The sequence below is a fragment of the Spea bombifrons genome, chromosome 5 (assembly GCF_027358695.1).
Source record: "Spea bombifrons isolate aSpeBom1 chromosome 5, aSpeBom1.2.pri, whole genome shotgun sequence".
NCBI lineage: Eukaryota > Metazoa > Chordata > Amphibia > Anura > Pelobatidae > Spea > Spea bombifrons.
The window spans coordinates 36,544,781-36,562,035 of NC_071091.1; the positions used below are offsets into that span (position 1 = coordinate 36,544,781).

A 17,255-nucleotide genomic window follows, 5' to 3' on the forward strand; every position below is an offset into this window, starting at 1 on the left:
TTCTTTAACCACTAAAATGATCCTTCTGATAACCAATACCTTTAATTGGCCTATTTTCTTAAACCGGTAGACTTCGTCTTCCCAGAGTTTCATATTTTTACCAAGTATTTTCTGACATTTCCTACAGCAAAGACACATACAAATAAAACGTAAGAATATTAAAAATGGTACAACCAGCATTTCATGCAACTCCAGCATTCTTCTCTTTGTGATGGCTCCTTGGTGTTCAGCAGCTCACACAAAACTTTAGTACCTAAGAGAAGTCCACCATGTACTGTCAAACTTCATAAGACAGCCAAGGGGCATAGATGGAGGCTCTGATTACCAGTTAAGTGCCCACTAAACACAGATAAACCACTTTTGCCAATCACATATCTCATATATGTCTGGAGTTCATAGAGACAAAAATAAACGAAATACTCTGAAAATGCTAGACTCAATGTAGTTCCTAATCAATTTATTTAGCTTTTTTTTGCGTACTTTCTTATGCAAGGCAGAAGCAACTCATACATGATTGTCTTGTATATGAAAGTAAGCTCTGTGCCCCCCATATCTCCCTCTCTCTCTTCTACAAGAGTGTTTAAGTTTTTGCCACTAAAGTAAGTTTGCATCACTATTTGATTAACATTTTAAGTACCGGAAAACTTTGTGAAACTGGGGTTTCAGAATGGCTCTTTTTCTACACATCGGGATAAATGTTCACTTTCATCTGACCTTTACACAAAGCATCTAATTCTGTTCCCATACAGTACAATATCGTTGGACTGTGCTAATGATGGGATAGGATGCATCATGCTGGGTACTGCACAATTTATTGCTTCTAAGTGACTACAATTTAAGTTTGTACATCCTCAAAACATGTCCGGTACCTGGATGCTAATATTTATTTTAAACAATATTTTATCAATTTGGTTTTCAAAACAATTTGTAACCAATCCGGATATAGGGCTTTCCAAAACATCCCTCAAGAGATAGTAAAGATTTTAGTCCACTGTCACAAAAGAGAGGAGGTATCAGTAAGATCCGTCCTTTTTCTCTAAGATGCCATGATCAAAAGGCAGACAGCAAAAATGTCAAATATATTCTAAAGCTTGCTCGTTTTATTTTAGTGAATGAACACTAAATGGCTTTAAGTGAACAAGTTAACATTATTAAGAGTTTTTGATGCCATTCATAAAATCATCTCTATTTACTAGACACTAAGACAAGGTAGATCTATCACTGATCTGTTTTAATTTGTTAAAAATTGGCATGATTTTACAGGTTCACTTTCACCTGCATGTACAGTGTCTGCAATATATTGTTGGGCATCACCATTTATTTAAATGCTGAACATTGCAAAACAGTCACCTACTCACCTGGCTGCCATGTCATAGTCACCCTTTTCCACTAGGTGAGTTATATAAGCTAAGCCAATATCCTGAAAATGTAAACACAAATACATGACATTTAGAGAGAAACTGAGAAGGCAAATGAAGAAAACATATATGTTTACGTCATGTAAGTAACTGAAATAGCTGGCTAATTCCAGTGAATAGCGCATATCTCAAAATAGTTGGGGAAATGATCCCAGATCTCCTATAACCGGCCCAAACAGCTGTTCCCTCATGCGGAGATGAGTGCTTCTAGGTGGCTCGTCGGGTAAGGTAAGTAGTCAGCCCTTTCCTCTCCCTTCTCTAACAATACCCTGACAAGTGTTCTGATTTGGACATCTGAATGTTGAGGGCGAGGGTATGAGAACAGTAGCTGCATTTATTAAACCTGAATCTATGCCAAATTGTTTTTTTGTTGGCATAACTCTACCTTTTCTAAAGCAGTGCAACTGGTGGATTCCAGGTATTATCCAATTTATTATAATCTATGGCAGGATGCTACTACAGTTAGGTATGAATGTCATGTGCTAATGGCAACACTATTGATTGGGAGCATTCAGCCCAGGAAGAAAGTCCTGAAATGGTAAATATTCTTCCCCTTGATTTTTAGATTCAAGGTCTAGGTTTAAAATATGTGTATTCATATTTAATACATAGCACAAAGACAAAGGCGTTTATTTTAATTGAAAAAAAAATACCAGTAAGAAAACACGGAGAGTACACTAGTTTTCTAGTATATGGGCCTTAATAACTCAGCCACATATCGAGATATTGGAATACAGGAATTAAGTAGATTCAGTTTTGTTCTGTGGTCATTTAGGTATATTGGAATTTAAGTAATTTGTTTTTTTTTCTCCATTTACCATCGTAACCATGTAAGTATTTATGAACAATTTAGTTAGGTGATCTTTTCACACAAATGACTTCTTGTTAAATATACATCGTTAAATTGTGGAATATAGTGTTAATTACTTGCCTCCAATGTTTATTTATGGATAATAATAGATATTATTTATGGATGGAAACACTTACCAGAACATCATGTCGCTTTATGTTCTTCTGACTTATCTCTGCAGCCATTAGAGCTTCCTAAGAGTAGGGTATACAAAAACATAGCTTTAAAGAATCCTCATGCTGAAAAAATTGGATTCTACGGCAATTTAATGTGCATAAAATAAGTTACAATCCAATAAGTCTAAGTGTCACACTGTCTATTTACAAGTTTATACAATGATTTGAATAAACAACAGAAGAGACTGATTTTTTGTTCTTGTTCATTGCTCAGAAACATATGATACAGATGAGAACTGTTGAATATTTTCTTAAAGGGCTATGCATTTTAGAATTACTCCTACACAAATCTATTACCCAAAATCCTGAATACAAAAAAATAGAAATGTCAAGTAGCAATTTGTTATTAAGTTGTTTGGTTTGAGAGTTAAGACAGCAACCAACTGTAAAAATGTCTGTGATCGCTGTGTTTCGCATTGTCTGTATTCCTTTGTATCCCCACTGTCCTCTGTCTACCAGCAGAGAACATGAAGCTCAACATTCAATCATAACTAAAATATTTCTCCACCCAAGATATACCCTACTGAAACAATATAACATTGATTTAAACAAACACAGCAGGCTCCATGAGACTAATCTAGGACCCCATTCCAATTATAAGCAATCCTAAACTTGGCTTTGTCAAAAGGTTTGCAGACCTTTTCTCAATAATCACTTGACATGCCTCACAAAAAACTCTGATGCAAGCATCTGAAATACCATGCCTGCTAGCATTGTCCAAACTTTTTTTTCTGTGATCCAGTCCAGTGATATCACATAAAACCATGACCATACTTGTGTGGTGATAGCGGAGGGCTGGGAACTTTTGGCCAATGGATTACGCTTAGACTCTTAAAACACACTTGGAGAACAGCAATCAAGCTCAACTTCAAAGTCAGTAACTTGATGTTTTGAATGATTTCCTCAGCTCAAACATCACAACGAGCCGATTCTTTATGGCAACGGTACAAAGTCGGTTCCTCGATAGATTGTAGATTGGGCTAAAATAAACATAACTAATATGGCTTAAAAAAAAAAAAAAAAAGACAGCACAATATTTTAGAAAACTACCGGGTCCCGACCCAACTTAAGACTACCACATATGTTTGTATCTTTTGCTGGGAAAAGGCCTGACAGAAAAAGTCCACTAAGGTTGTAACAGCATGCATATGAATTCAAGTGATGAATGCATGGCTATATGGATAAAACACTGACAGACAAATTCAGAATAAACACTGTACTTCTGTTTATGAGTATCTATCGTGTGTCTAGGGTTACCTCGTATTTCTTTCTCCCCAAAAGCCAATCAATGTGATCATCTTGGTCTCGTTCCTTTGCCAAAACAACATCTCTCGGACTGATTATGTAGAACAATGATTCACCCTCTGCATACTCTACAAAAAATAAATGTATTTCATCAATTTATGACATTATTGTGTATATGTTAATGTTGTGATAAGTTGGGCTCCATTGACTTGCATAGTTGAATGCAGTACTGTATTCAACCTGCAGGGTAGCCGAGTTCTCAGGAAGGTCTGGAGAGACCCTCTTGGGAACTTGTTTATTTTTTAATGGCTGCCTCCATCTTGTGAGAGGCAAAATCTCTCGCTATGTCGCTTGTGACTGCTCTCCAGAGATCGACAGTAGGGGGAATTTGTAATTGGGAATAATAGTAATATTGGCAATTACTGGCAATTAATTACAGAGACATGTTTCGGCTTTTAAAGAATTTAGTTCAACCTATGTGACACCAATGATAACTAAGAGAGTTAACTAGAGACAATTCATATTTATATGAATGGTTTAGGTTTATGCCAGAGGCATAAATCTGTATGAAATGTATTACCTAGACGATAATCCCGGCACTCATTCTCTTGAAAGCCCCTCACTGTTATGGCATCTGATGAGACTTCTTCACAGGAGTCTGGGTGCGGCTGAATAATATCAAGACGTGGTCTAGCACAAAACTCTTTGTTCTGCAAAAAATGAATTAGCCACTCAAAACCTGTGCTTTTCATAACAAATGCTCATTTGTGCCGATTTATGGTAGAACATATTTGGTCAATAATAAATACATGAAGATCTGATTTTATTGCATTAGGGACAGTGTAACAATAAACACACACGGACAGTAACAGGGACGGACTGGTTTTGACACTGAAGACTATGCACTGAAGGACTGAACATTTTTTCTTGAGGCCCAGTAAAGGCAATTGTGCAACATGGCATTTCACAGGTTAGCCAGATGACAAGTATAGGCCTAGACAGACAGAATGCCACCAGATCACGTGGCATTTTATGTGACTCAATGGTTCTAACGCGCAATGAAATTCTATGTTCCTATTTGATGGAAGGTAATATCTGTAGGAAGTTTTTTAAAGAAGAAACAAGGACATGTGTGTGGTAAGTACAACAATATTTTCTCCCAGCATGCAGTGCAGCAAAACATTCAAACTCAAGTCGGAAGTAAACATCCAAGCATAGGAAATCCCGCTGCATATGTCACATGCCTAATTATATCTAATTATGTTGCATATGGACATGGAAAATGACATGATCATTCTAGAAGAGTCAACTCAGAAAAATGTGGCTGTGTGTTGGGAATTAACTGTTGAACCCGTTGATGCTTTATGTGGCAGTAAATCTGTTATAAGTATAATAAATATATAGCAGTAAGTTATAGTACAATAAAATATTTTACTTTACTTCCAATCTTCGTCTAAATTCACAAGTTACTATGTGCTCCAGTGAGCAAACAATTTCCTGTTGTTTCCTCTAGCCAAATACATTTAAGAATACAATTAATTACCTCTTTATCAGACGTCTCCTTTACAAAGAAAAGCATAACAAACTGATCACAGAGCGGGGCGATTCCACTTATGAAGAATTCCGTGTCAAATTGAGTAACTGCAGACAAAAAAAAGTGCAAATTGTAAAACAATATAAATCATCCAAAAAAATACACAATCTGACAAAAGTCTATGGAAATTTCAGCTTTTGATACCTGTGACCACTATTGTAGCTTTTGGTCTACCATGCTAAATTTGGGGAAAAAATGTAGTTTGAAAACCATAATGCCCGCCGTGCAATATTTGCCCAATAATGGCCAAAATGAAAATCCTGGGTACACAAGGTGTTATCAAAACACATGACATATGTGTAAGGTCTCTTCTCCACAATTGTGAAAATTCATTATGTAAATTCCACTGCTGTAGTGCAGTAGGAGAGACAACATGATTAAAAAATGTGAAACCATGATTTAAAAATGGTGTGAGAAGCTGTTAAGAGTCAGATTCCGCTACCTGTTATAAATGGTCTCACAATTGGAATACACTGTACTGTACATTTTTTGTATATTAATCACACTGCATTAATTCTTTTACATTTTGCTCAACGTTAAACACTACAATATACAAACTACGCTGCAAATAAGTTCCGACCTAGAAATAACCCAGGTTTAACCCTTTTACTTCCATCCATTGCACCATCCTTTCCATTAGTTTTGAAGAGAAGACATGTGAGGCGCGGATGCCAGAATTTCATTCATGCAAAGGCAATATTACCAGGAAAGCTTTCTAACGTATTATTCCGCAAACTGAAAATATGTCTGGGTTTTCAGACATTGCTTACAGGATTGGAACAAGGGTTGATCTACAAAGAATGGGAAAATGAAGGCCTTGAATTAAACCTTGACAGTGTGCGTCAGCCCGGCCTTACTAACATATCTGTATTTTGTAAGCTCTTAGGATTGTTCGCATAAATAAGAACTACAATTCTACTGTAAGGAAATTATCAAGATGCCCTATTCACCAGCCAAACACTATTTGGATGTAATAACAATAGTGCAATAAAAACAACATTAAATCTGTCATTGTCTAACGATGCCTAATCATACCTATCTCAACATAACGACTCGGCAAATCTCTCAGTTCACTGGCATGCCTCTCCTTTACAGAGCAGATCTGAAAAGGAAAAACAAAAAGTTACTTTTACATTCCATAGAACAGACAAAAAGAATTGTTATAGATTGAATAGAAAGTAATAGTAGATGGCATTTAAAGAAGACCCTTGATTATCTTCACCAACAGTTCTGAAAAACAAAACTTGGATACGAGCCAACTGAACGTGTATAACTATTGGTTGGAACCATTTAAAAATCGCCAAATACGTGGATTTAACCTCTTTTAGGCAAACGGGCATGGTACTCTTGATATTATTCACTAAATTACTGTTACTACTGTGACGGTTACTGCCCATATTTTAAAATCACAGAAGATATCTCTGATAGAGCACTGTAAGCAAGTATTCAAATCAGCACAGATACCTTGACAGATTTTCCCCATCCTATAACAAGGGTCAAATTATCCTTCCAGAACAGGCTGCAGGGATACATGTCGGGACGGAGACTTGCGTCGTCTCTAGGCACATTAGTAATCCTTTGACGCGTCATTATGTCATATATCTTGACCCCCTAAAAACAGAAGACATTATATAGCAATACATATCACCTTATATTTTCAAAATATTTGTTATGTTAAATGATCTGCCATGTTGACCACAGATTTAAGATAGATATTCTCTCTAGCAATTCATTCTTATATTAAGTTTGATCAGCTTTATTGGTTATTTACTGCAACGAAAATGCCCATAAACATAATAATTCTCAAAGCTTCTGCAGATACCAGGGATGTGTGGAAAGTTCCTTGGTATCATTCACTAAAACTGGTACAGGATGATGCTACCAAGTACTGGTAATTTTAACTGCTCAGCTATTAGATTGGGATATATCTGAGTTTAGATATGAGCATAAAAGTAAGTTCTCCATCTCAGCAAGATGTTAAGAAGGTGTCTTTGTCTTCAGGTTGTGAACCATTTAAAGAAATGGTATGTGAGCATTAAAGTGTTTTTGCCGTTGCTTTGTAAGTACTTTAATATGCATTCATTAGACCTGTTTTATACAAAAGGAAAAGTTATCTTAGAAGAAGATGCTTAAAGCAGTCAATCCGCATCAGGAAAGCATGGCCACCAACATCAAAGGGACTAAATGTGGCACATAGGACTCCCTCCCCCCATCCCTAGACCTTTACTCTGAAAGCTAGCCTTGGAGCTTACTGGTGGTGAGTATTTCACATGGGAAACCGCAGGAGAAGACGTGTTCAGAAAAGAAGAAAATACATATGACAGCATTCTGCAGAATCATCTCTATTAATTTGCAAAGGGACCACACAAGGCTTTAAAGAGACCACTGAGCTCTCATTTGCACTAAAGCACATATGATGCCTGGAGCTTACCTTTATTGGGCTTGCATAAGAAGCTAAAAGCTTGTACAGTAATAAATATGTAGCCTATAATGTATGTCCCATAAGTAAAGCCCCCTTAACCGGAATCTTACCATATTATTAGCCCAGGCAATCAGATTCCCTCTCCATTTTATGTTAGTTATGTTCCCTTCCCCTTCATGCAAGACAGTGGTTTTCCAACGATTCAACCAAGTCCTCTCATATAATAGCAGCTATAGAACAAAAGTGGAAAAAATTAGATACAAAGAAAAGCACATTTCACATAGTCCTCACACATATTTGTATGGATATATGATCTTTTAAAACAGAATTCAATCGGCAAGAATATTTTTGAATTAATGATGCTTTACTGAAAAATGATGGACATATTGATTATTTTATTCTTTTATAAAATTGTACGTACAATTTAAGAAATATTTAAAAGGGTTTGACAAATCCTGAAGCATTATGTGTATTGTGTTAGCCAGTTTGTGTTGCTGGATAACGCGTGCGTGTGTAAGAGTGTGGTGTTAGCGTGTATGGTATTGTGTTTGTTACAGTATGGCATTAGCATGAGTGTGTACGTGAGCATATAGTGTGTGTGTATTAGTGCATGGTGTCTGCATGTGTGTACATAAGTGTAGAATGTTAGGGTTTGTGTTACTGTAAGGTATTAGTGGAAATTTCATAACGCTGGCTAAATGTTTTCTTTGAATTTATGTATTACCCCTTGAATTTATGTATTGTAATAAGCGCTGCGTAAACTGTTGGCGCTATATAAATAAAAGATAATAATAATTCGATATTTATCCATCTTTTTGATATCACCTTCAATCTATTTTAATATTTTTTCTTTGTTTTGTATCCAGTGCTTGTAGAAATAAAAGAAATAATAAAAATAAAACCCCTGCACACACCCATAATCAGTCTTGCCTACCTAAAGGGAAAAAACATAGGTCCAATAGTTGGCAAATTGGCTAACGGGGCACACAATATTTGTCTAGTTCTAAAGAATGTATGGGTTAAAAAAGTGCATTCTGTTCTTCTGGCACAAGATGGTGCCAAAATACAAGAAAACAAAATGACAAAGTTTTGTCCGAGGCTAACATTTTGTATTTTTCTTCTTTGACCTACAGAGCTCATCTTGTGGGGTAATTTACATGGTACTTATACCCACGGGTGCCTGGACAAAATAATTACTTTACAAATTACTTTTGTTCGGGTCTCATGAGCTAAGTTTTTTAAAAAAATGTTGCACTTCGCAAGGGTCATAGGCAGATAACATTTTATGCAAATTGCAAAGTGCTCCTAAGGTAAAATGGAAAATTGAGTGTAAAAAAACTCCACATTTGCCTGGTAGTAGCATGGCTGCCCTAATGCATTGGAACCTGTTGGTTACAATAATATGCACTTACCTTGTTAAACATCCTCCTATATGCTTTATAAGCAACAGTGGTTCCCAAACCCAGTGCAAAAGAAAAACAATGGTGCAGGTTTTAGGAAATTGGAATACAGGGTAATTACTATATTCTGCCCCTTTAGTGAGCCACGATGACTGGGTTGGAAGCCACTGCCATATAAAATAATTTCCCTTACCACTGGCGTAACTACAGTGGCCCATGCCTCTACAAAAGCTGTATTTCTTCAGTGCCTCTAACAAATCTCTTGATTTTAACTTAATAATATTAATAATAATAGTAATAATAATAACAACCAAGCAACTAGAGGAGATTGGGATGGCATAATTGACACAATGTGTAAACAGAATAGGTAGCTCGTTATGATAAAATAGGTATAAAATGGGGAGTAAAAAAAAATTATACCTACCGTATTTGTCGGCGCATAGCACGCACCGGCGTATAACACGCACCCTCCCCAGGACCGGAAGTGAGGGAGACGTCGCTGCAAATCGTGCAGCTCTAGGATTTATCGGCGTATAACACGCAGGTAGGGTTTTAACTTCGTATTTTGGTTTAAAAAGTGCGTGTTATACGCCGATAAATATGGTATTTTATCATAACGAGATACCCTTATAGATCTTATAGGAAAGTTATTTTATGCAATTTATTTTAGAGTCTAGCTGCAAGGGCCCTGCAGCTGACCCTATTTTTTGTATTTATTTTTTGTATTTGTTTTAATAAATGTATCTATGTTTCTAAACCACTACACACAGTTTTACTGATTGGATACTTTTAAACATTCTATATCATCACACACACAACACCAGCTGTATTCTAACATACCATTCAGGGACCTTATTAGAGAACAGTAATAGTTTTTATACTCATAATTGACACAACCATATAACAACTAAGGCATTAAAACACATGACGGACCTACCTTATTTCCTCCAGTTACAAACTGCTTACAGTTGGACTTTCCAAACTGAGGATGTACCGCAACGATCTGTAATTAGAAAAATATATATCATTCGTTTTTATCATCATGCTGTAAAAACAAGCCACTGGGAATATATCATGTTTATGACTAATTTAGGGATATAATTTACTTTTTTTGTCTCAGTGGTATCAAGGGATACTCACAGGGACTAAAGATACACCCCATTAAGCAGTATCAATTAGGGATTGTCCCCTGAAAACTGCCAACCTCAAATGGAACTCTCCTGTACCAAGATGCCATAGGTGGCCCTAAGACCTTGTCCTGACTTATACCTCCCAAGTGACCAGGTTTTTGCAGCATAGTCACGCACACTCCTACATAGCTTTTGCAGGCAGCATCATCATGGGCCACTTGAGGAGATCCTCTGACCTACCCTGATTGCACCAGGGAGCAGTAAAACCAATGGCAGTATGTGCTATTGCAACAGAGACCGCCATCACATCACCTTGTGGCTCAATGAACCTGGGTGCTGCAAGATGGCTCATTGGGCAAGGCAGGTAAGTGCCCCTGACCTCTTCTGGATGCGACAATATTTGAACCAATTTGGACACCTGAAATGTTGAATACGTCTGCCATCCCCTGGTGATGATACAAATGTGGATTTTTTTATAGCATTAAAGAGAAAACTACCCTGCGTGCTACAAACATCCAATGATTAATTTTAGCCACAGACAACAGTTTTTTAATTGTCCAATCAACATTCCAACCCCTTGAACGACTCAAAATGTGTTGTGCTCTAAAAAAAAAAACAAAAAAAAACACAGCCCAGTATTGATAAACACCACAACTGAACTGCATTAATTTATAAAGTCCAGCAAAACCTATAGTTTTATTCCCTAGACCATGGCACAGTTAGCAAACACCAGGGGAAAACATGAAAGCTATGGTATGTATTTTCTGTTACAGTGACCATCATACAAGAACGGGCCAAAGCAACGAAGCAGAGAATTCAAAATTTTCCATTCCATTTTGTTGTTTTTCTCACTCACTCTTATTCATTCATTCTCTTTCTCACAGACGCTCTCTTTCAACGTCTCCCTAACCTCTCCGTCGACTGCTTCCGTGTCACTGTCTCATTTCTGCTTTCTCGAAGTTATATCTTTATGTCTTCTTATGTTATGTTTTCTCTCTTGTCCGCTGAGCCCCGCTATCTACTCCGTTAACTTGGCCTCCCACAGCACTTCGGCAAAGGTGAGAGGAGAGGCTGTCCCTGTTGCTCTGTCCTTTTGACAAAGCACTTTGAGACGTCAGAATAACCCAGACAGATTCACGGAGAAAGAGTTGCAGAAACACTTCTCTTTCTCTTCAAATTTGTCTTCATTATGGTCACTCGTAGAACTTCCAAAAAGCAGGGGAGTCACCACCCTTTTGCTAACCGAAAATGAATAGTTAAAAAAGAAAAAATTATTCAAATCGCTTTTGGAGCATGTGCACAAGTCTAGCAAGAAATAATAACAAAAACATACACAGAAAATACTCACTTTAATTGGACAGTCAAATATTTCATGCAATCCTTCTCTTGAGTATAACCCAAATACTTGCACCTGTTAAAAAAAAAAAATAACATTAGTGGATCTTACTTAGAATATTTGTCTTAAAACATTAATATCATCACTGTGCTATATGTTCATTCATTACATGTATAATGAACTATTGCATTTTCAACTAACACAAATTAAGATTTTTTTTTCTAAATATGACTAAATATTTTCTACTAGATAAAATATTAAGAAATGTTAATAGTTTTTCTCGAAATTAATGTTCCCTTTAAATACATTTCCAATATTGATGTATATAGCAAAACTCATAATATTCATTTTAACTGACAGCTAGTAATATATATATATATTTTTTTTTTTGTGGGGAGGGTCACACACAATAAATAGCACATAAGTGGATTGTTCTGTAACTCTATGTGTAAGTCGATTTTTGCGTAACTCTAAGACATGCTTAATTATATTTATATAGGTTCATCTGTATTGTTATATAGTGGTTAATAACACATGCAGATCACCTGCATTTTAAGCTTAATAGTACAGTTCTTAAATTATTGTGTTGATTCTGTCATAAATGCATAGTGTGCGGTGTAAATTGCATACATTTATAAATTACAAAAAAACTGTATAGTTATAATATCAGAACTAAAAAATTAATACTAATAATAATGTAGTGGCTTACATAATAGCCAATAAGAAAAAGTTACAAATAAATGGCTCCATCCACACATCTTTACTGTATTAATCTATACCACTTCTACTGGAAGGCTATTCCATGCATCTACTATCCTTTGAGTAAAGTAATATTTCCTGATATTACTTTTAAACCTTTGCCCCTCTTGTTGTGGTAGTATTTCTTCTTTTAAATAAACTCTCTTCCTTGATCATGTTAATTCCCTTTAAGTATTTAAATGTCTCTGTCATATCCCTCTGTCACCTCTTTCTTCCATGCTATATATGTTAAGATCCTTTAACCTGTCCCGGTAAGTGTTATCCTGTAATCCATGAACCATTTTAGTGGCCCTTCTCTGAACTTTCTCCAACATATCTATATCCTTCCGGAGATCCGGTGTCCAGTACTGTACACAATACTCCGAGTGAGGTCTCACCAGTGCTCTGTACAACAGAACTCTTAGCCCGAAGCCAATGGGAATGATTTTCAGTGGATGTGCTCATGAGAAAAGCGACACAACAGAAATTGAAATGGACCTCTCCGCTATTATATGCATTAAACTGCATATGAAGGCTGAAGCGTCCCTAGAACCTCTAATAATAGATGCTTTATTATCTGTCTCTTACAGACACCTTATATGCATCTATACGCTAAGGTGACGCCACTCCTTAGGTGCCTCTATAGTATAAACAAACCAATTTATCCAGATGTTACCTTTGATATTCCACATGCTTTGATAAATTCAGAGAGGACTATTAAACTGCAGTTTAAATACTTATGTACATATTCTGTTACCTTGTCACTATTTATTAACATGTTCTTCCATCACGTACCAGAGGTTTGTAGATGCTCTAATGGTAATGCTGGGGTGTTTTCTGTTAATTCTTTGTATGTTAAGGATGCAATGGTCATTCGCTTACTTCCATTGTGATTTGAGTCTGCCACTGAATGGTAGCATTCCACCTTTAAAAAGGGTTAAATATTACCATGAAACGTGCTATGATTACAGTCAAAATGACACCAGACTGTGCTGCTGTTAGATGATTACATCCTTTACAGAAAATGATGTCACAATTTTGTCCTATTCTAAATGATCAAATCTCTACAAATGACCGTTTTAAAGGCTTTAAGCTTAAAAGGCTTAAATGGTTATTAGAAAATCCTTTTTGCAATTATGTTAAGCGGCTAGAACTCCCCTTGCTTTCCATGAACACACCTAAGCGACAGCAAACTTTTGAACCATTGTGTGTGTGTGTGTATATATATATATATATATATGTTGCTTGCGAGCTCTAAAAATTATTCCAGAGGCCCATTAACATTTTCATGGAAGAAGGGACTGCAATTCTGTTAAAATTACACAGTAATACTGAAGGACATACGCAGGGTTTTAATTATGAAAAGATGCAATAAACGGTTGACTCATCCACTCTCCTTAAAAGAAATGATTTAAAGTGTGTGTCTATATTTCACAATAACAGAAGCAAGAGAACATGTTCACATGATCAAATAAAAAACAGATTTTTTTTTTTATTTTTATTTTTTATTGTATGTCATTTTAGTTGCTACTCTTACACAGCTAATAACGTCTAAACACACGTGAGATTATTTCTTGTCTGCTTCATAGAGCTTCAGGTACGCCACCCGGTTCCTATTTTTTCGGAACTCTTTGTCTGTAGGAAGCTCCGATCTCAGTGACCTCTTCTTTAGACTTGGCACAGCTGACCAATCTGGGGATCCAAATCTTCCCGGCCACTGCACCCTCCTGCCGATCTCGATGTTGCTGCTATAGGTCCCAGGGGCTGGGTTAGAAGAATAATCCAGCTTTCGATCTGGAAACCGCTTCGTACCGCTATTGAAAGGTGCGTAGGATGGCACAGATTTGCGTGTTTGGGTCCAAAATTTTTGATATTCTGATGGGCCCGGAGTCTGCACCTGTTTAATTGGTGGGAAGCGGGTTGCCGTACTGGCTCCCATCGTAGGATATCTTTTTGAGCTGGTGGATTTATGGGGGATATCATCATCATCATCATCCTTAAAATAGCACCCTGGTCCAAGATGTGGGTTTCCTCTTATGGGGGGTAGAGTTATACCCATGCGGTCTGGGGCACAATGAGCTGGGAACAATTTCCTTGGTTGTGAGCTGCCGAAGCATACTTTTCTGCGAGCGCCTGCCTTCCTCTCCATGCTGCTGGCAAGTGTTTTCACACTCTGCTCTTCTAGATATGTGAGCGACTCTTATGACACATCAGTGCATTGTTGTGCAATACAACATAGAACTTTCACACAACACTGAGGAAAACTGCAAGGCCAATTCAAAGAAATACATTCGGTATGCTTCAGGATTCCCCCTGAGTTGGGATAAGTTACATTCCCTCAAATAAAAGGAGTGTGAATCACGCAATACTCATAACGTGAAAAGATTTCATTAAAATAAATGACTCAAATATATATTTTTTTTTGTTAAAATCACACAAACATCACAAACATGGTTCCCATTAGGAAGCTATGCTACTCATTACTGGTTTTATGTCTTATTAACAGCAGGAAAGACCTCTATTAGGTGCCTCTATAGTATAAACAAACCAATTTATCCAGATGTTATCTTTAATATTCCACATGCTTTGATAAATTCAGAGAGGACTATTAAACTGCAGTTTAAATACTTATGTACATATTCTGTTACTTTGTCACTATTTATTAACATGTTCTTCCATCACGTACCAGAGGTTTGTAGATGCTCTAATGGTAATGCTGGGGTGTTTTCTGTTAATTCTTTGTATGTAAAGGATGCAATGGTCATTCGCTTACTTCCATTGCGACTTGAGTCTGCCACTGAATGGTAGCATTCCACCTTTAAAAAGGGTTAAATATTACCATGAAACATGCTATGATTACAGTCAAAGGCTTTAAGCTTAAAAGGCTTAACTGGTTATTAGAAAATCCTTTTTGCAATTATGTTAAACGGCTAGAACTCCCCTTGCTTTCCATGAACACACCTAAGCGACAGCAAACTTTTGAACCATTGTGTGTGTGTATATATATATATATATTATATATATATATATATATATATATATATATATATATGTTGCTTGTGAGCTCTAAAAATTATTCCAGAGGCCCATTAACATATTCATGGAAGGAGGGACTGCAATTCTGTTAAGTTTACACAGTAATACTGAAGGACATACTCTGGGTTTTAATTATGAAAAGACGCAATAAACTGTTGACTCATCCACACTCTCCTTAAAAGAAATTATCTAAAGTGTGTGTCTATATTTCACAAAACAGAAGCAAGAGAACATGTTCACATGATCAAATAAAAAACAGATTTTTTTTTTGATTTTTATTTTTTATTGTATGTCATTTTAGTTGCTACTCTTACACAGCTAATAACGTCTAAACACACGTGAGATTATTTCTTGTCTGCTTCATAGAGCTTCAGGTACGCCACCCGGTTCCTATTTTTTCGGAACTCTTTGTCTGTAGGAAGCTCCGATCTCAGTGACCTCTTCTTTAGACTTGGCACAGCTGACCAATCTGGGGATCCAAATCTCCCCGGCCACTGCACCCTCCTGCCGATCTCGATGTTGCTGCTATAGGTCCCAGGGGCTGGGTTAGAAGAATAATCCAGCTTTCGATCTGGAAACCGCTTCGTACCGCTATTGAAAGGTGCGTAGAATGGCACAGATTTGCGTGTTTGGGTCCAAAATTTTTGATATTCTGATGGGCTCGGAGTCTGCACCTGTTTAATTGGTGGGAAGCGGGTTGCCGTGCTGGCTCCCATCGTAGGATATCTTTTTGAGCTGGTGGATTTATGGGGGATATCATCATCATCCTTAAAATAGCACCCTGGTCCAAGATGTGGGTTTCCTCTTATGGGGGGTAGAGTTATACCCATGCGGTCTGGGGCACAATGAGCTGGGAACAATTTCCTTGGTTGTGAGCTGCCGAAGCATACTTTTCTGCGAGCGCCTGCCTTCCTCTCCATGCTGCTGGCAAGTGTTTTCACACTCTGCTCTTCTAGATATGTGAGCGACTCTTATGACACATCAGTGCATTGTTGTGCAATACAACATAGAACTTTCACACAACACTGAGGAAAACTGCAAGGCCAATTCAAAGAAATACATTCGGTATGCTTCAGGATTCCCCCTGAGTTGGGATAAGTTACATTCCCTCAAATAAAAGGAGTGTGACTCACGCGATACTCATAACGTGAAAAGATTTCATTCAAATAAATGACTCAAATATATATATTTTTTTTTAAATCACACAAACATCACAAACATGGTTCCCATTAGGAAGCTATGCTACTCATTACTGGTTTTATGTCTTATTAACAGCAGGAAAGACCTCTATTAGGTGCCTCTATAGTATAAACAAAACAATTTATCCAGATGTTATCTTTAATATTCCACATGCTTTGATAAATTCAGAGAGGACTATTAAACTGCAGTTTAAATACTTATGTACATATTCTGTTACCTTGTCACTATTTATTAACATGTTCTTCCATCACGTACCAGAGGTTTGTAGATGCTCTAATGGTAATGCTGGGGTGTTTTCTGTTAATTCTTTGTATGTTAAGGATGCAATGGTCATTCGCTTACTTCCATTGCGACTTGAGTCTGACACTGAATGGTAGCATTCAACCTTTAAAAAGGGTTAAATATTACCATGAAACATGCTATGATTACAGTCAAAATGACACCAGACTGTGCTGCTGTTATTAGATGATTACATCCTTTACAGAAAATGATGTCACAATGTTGTCTTATTCTAAATGATCAAATCTCTACAAATGACCGTTTTAAAGGCTTTAAGCTTAAAAGGCTTAACTGGTTATTAGAAAATCCTTTTTGCAATTATGTTAAACGGCTATAACTCCCCTTGCTTTCCATGAACACACCTAAGCGACAGCAAACTTTTGAACCATTGTGTGTGTGTGTATATATATATATATATATATATATATATA

At 36.8% G+C, this 17,255-nt stretch overlaps 3 protein-coding genes across 4 annotated transcripts in view; all 3 read right to left on the reverse strand.

Annotated features, from left to right (window-relative positions):
• VPS41 (VPS41 subunit of HOPS complex) overlaps positions 1-17,255 on the reverse strand; it is a 55,677-nt gene that overhangs the window by 23,542 nt on the left and 14,880 nt on the right. For both annotated transcript variants that reach the window (XM_053466357.1, XM_053466358.1), the window contains exons 7-17: positions 11,584-11,646; positions 10,043-10,108; positions 7,816-7,935; positions 6,748-6,894; positions 6,319-6,385; positions 5,233-5,330; positions 4,270-4,399; positions 3,702-3,817; positions 2,406-2,462; positions 1,359-1,420; positions 40-121 (exon numbers count right to left, since the gene is read on the reverse strand). In XM_053466357.1, coding sequence (XP_053322332.1) covers positions 40-121; positions 1,359-1,420; positions 2,406-2,462; positions 3,702-3,817; positions 4,270-4,399; positions 5,233-5,330; positions 6,319-6,385; positions 6,748-6,894; positions 7,816-7,935; positions 10,043-10,108; positions 11,584-11,646 — 1,008 coding nt within the window. The remainder of the gene's footprint in view (positions 1-39; positions 122-1,358; positions 1,421-2,405; positions 2,463-3,701; positions 3,818-4,269; positions 4,400-5,232; positions 5,331-6,318; positions 6,386-6,747; positions 6,895-7,815; positions 7,936-10,042; positions 10,109-11,583; positions 11,647-17,255) is intronic.
• LOC128496638 (protein pitchfork-like) lies at positions 13,800-14,517 on the reverse strand. The gene has a single exon (XM_053466360.1). It carries the CDS (start codon positions 14,456-14,458, stop codon positions 13,877-13,879), a length of 582 nt encoding a protein of 193 aa, XP_053322335.1. The 5' UTR covers positions 14,459-14,517; the 3' UTR covers positions 13,800-13,876.
• Positions 15,523-16,323, reverse strand: LOC128496639 (protein pitchfork-like). Its single transcript, XM_053466361.1, has one exon. It carries the CDS (start codon positions 16,263-16,265, stop codon positions 15,690-15,692), a length of 576 nt encoding a protein of 191 aa, XP_053322336.1. The 5' UTR covers positions 16,266-16,323; the 3' UTR covers positions 15,523-15,689.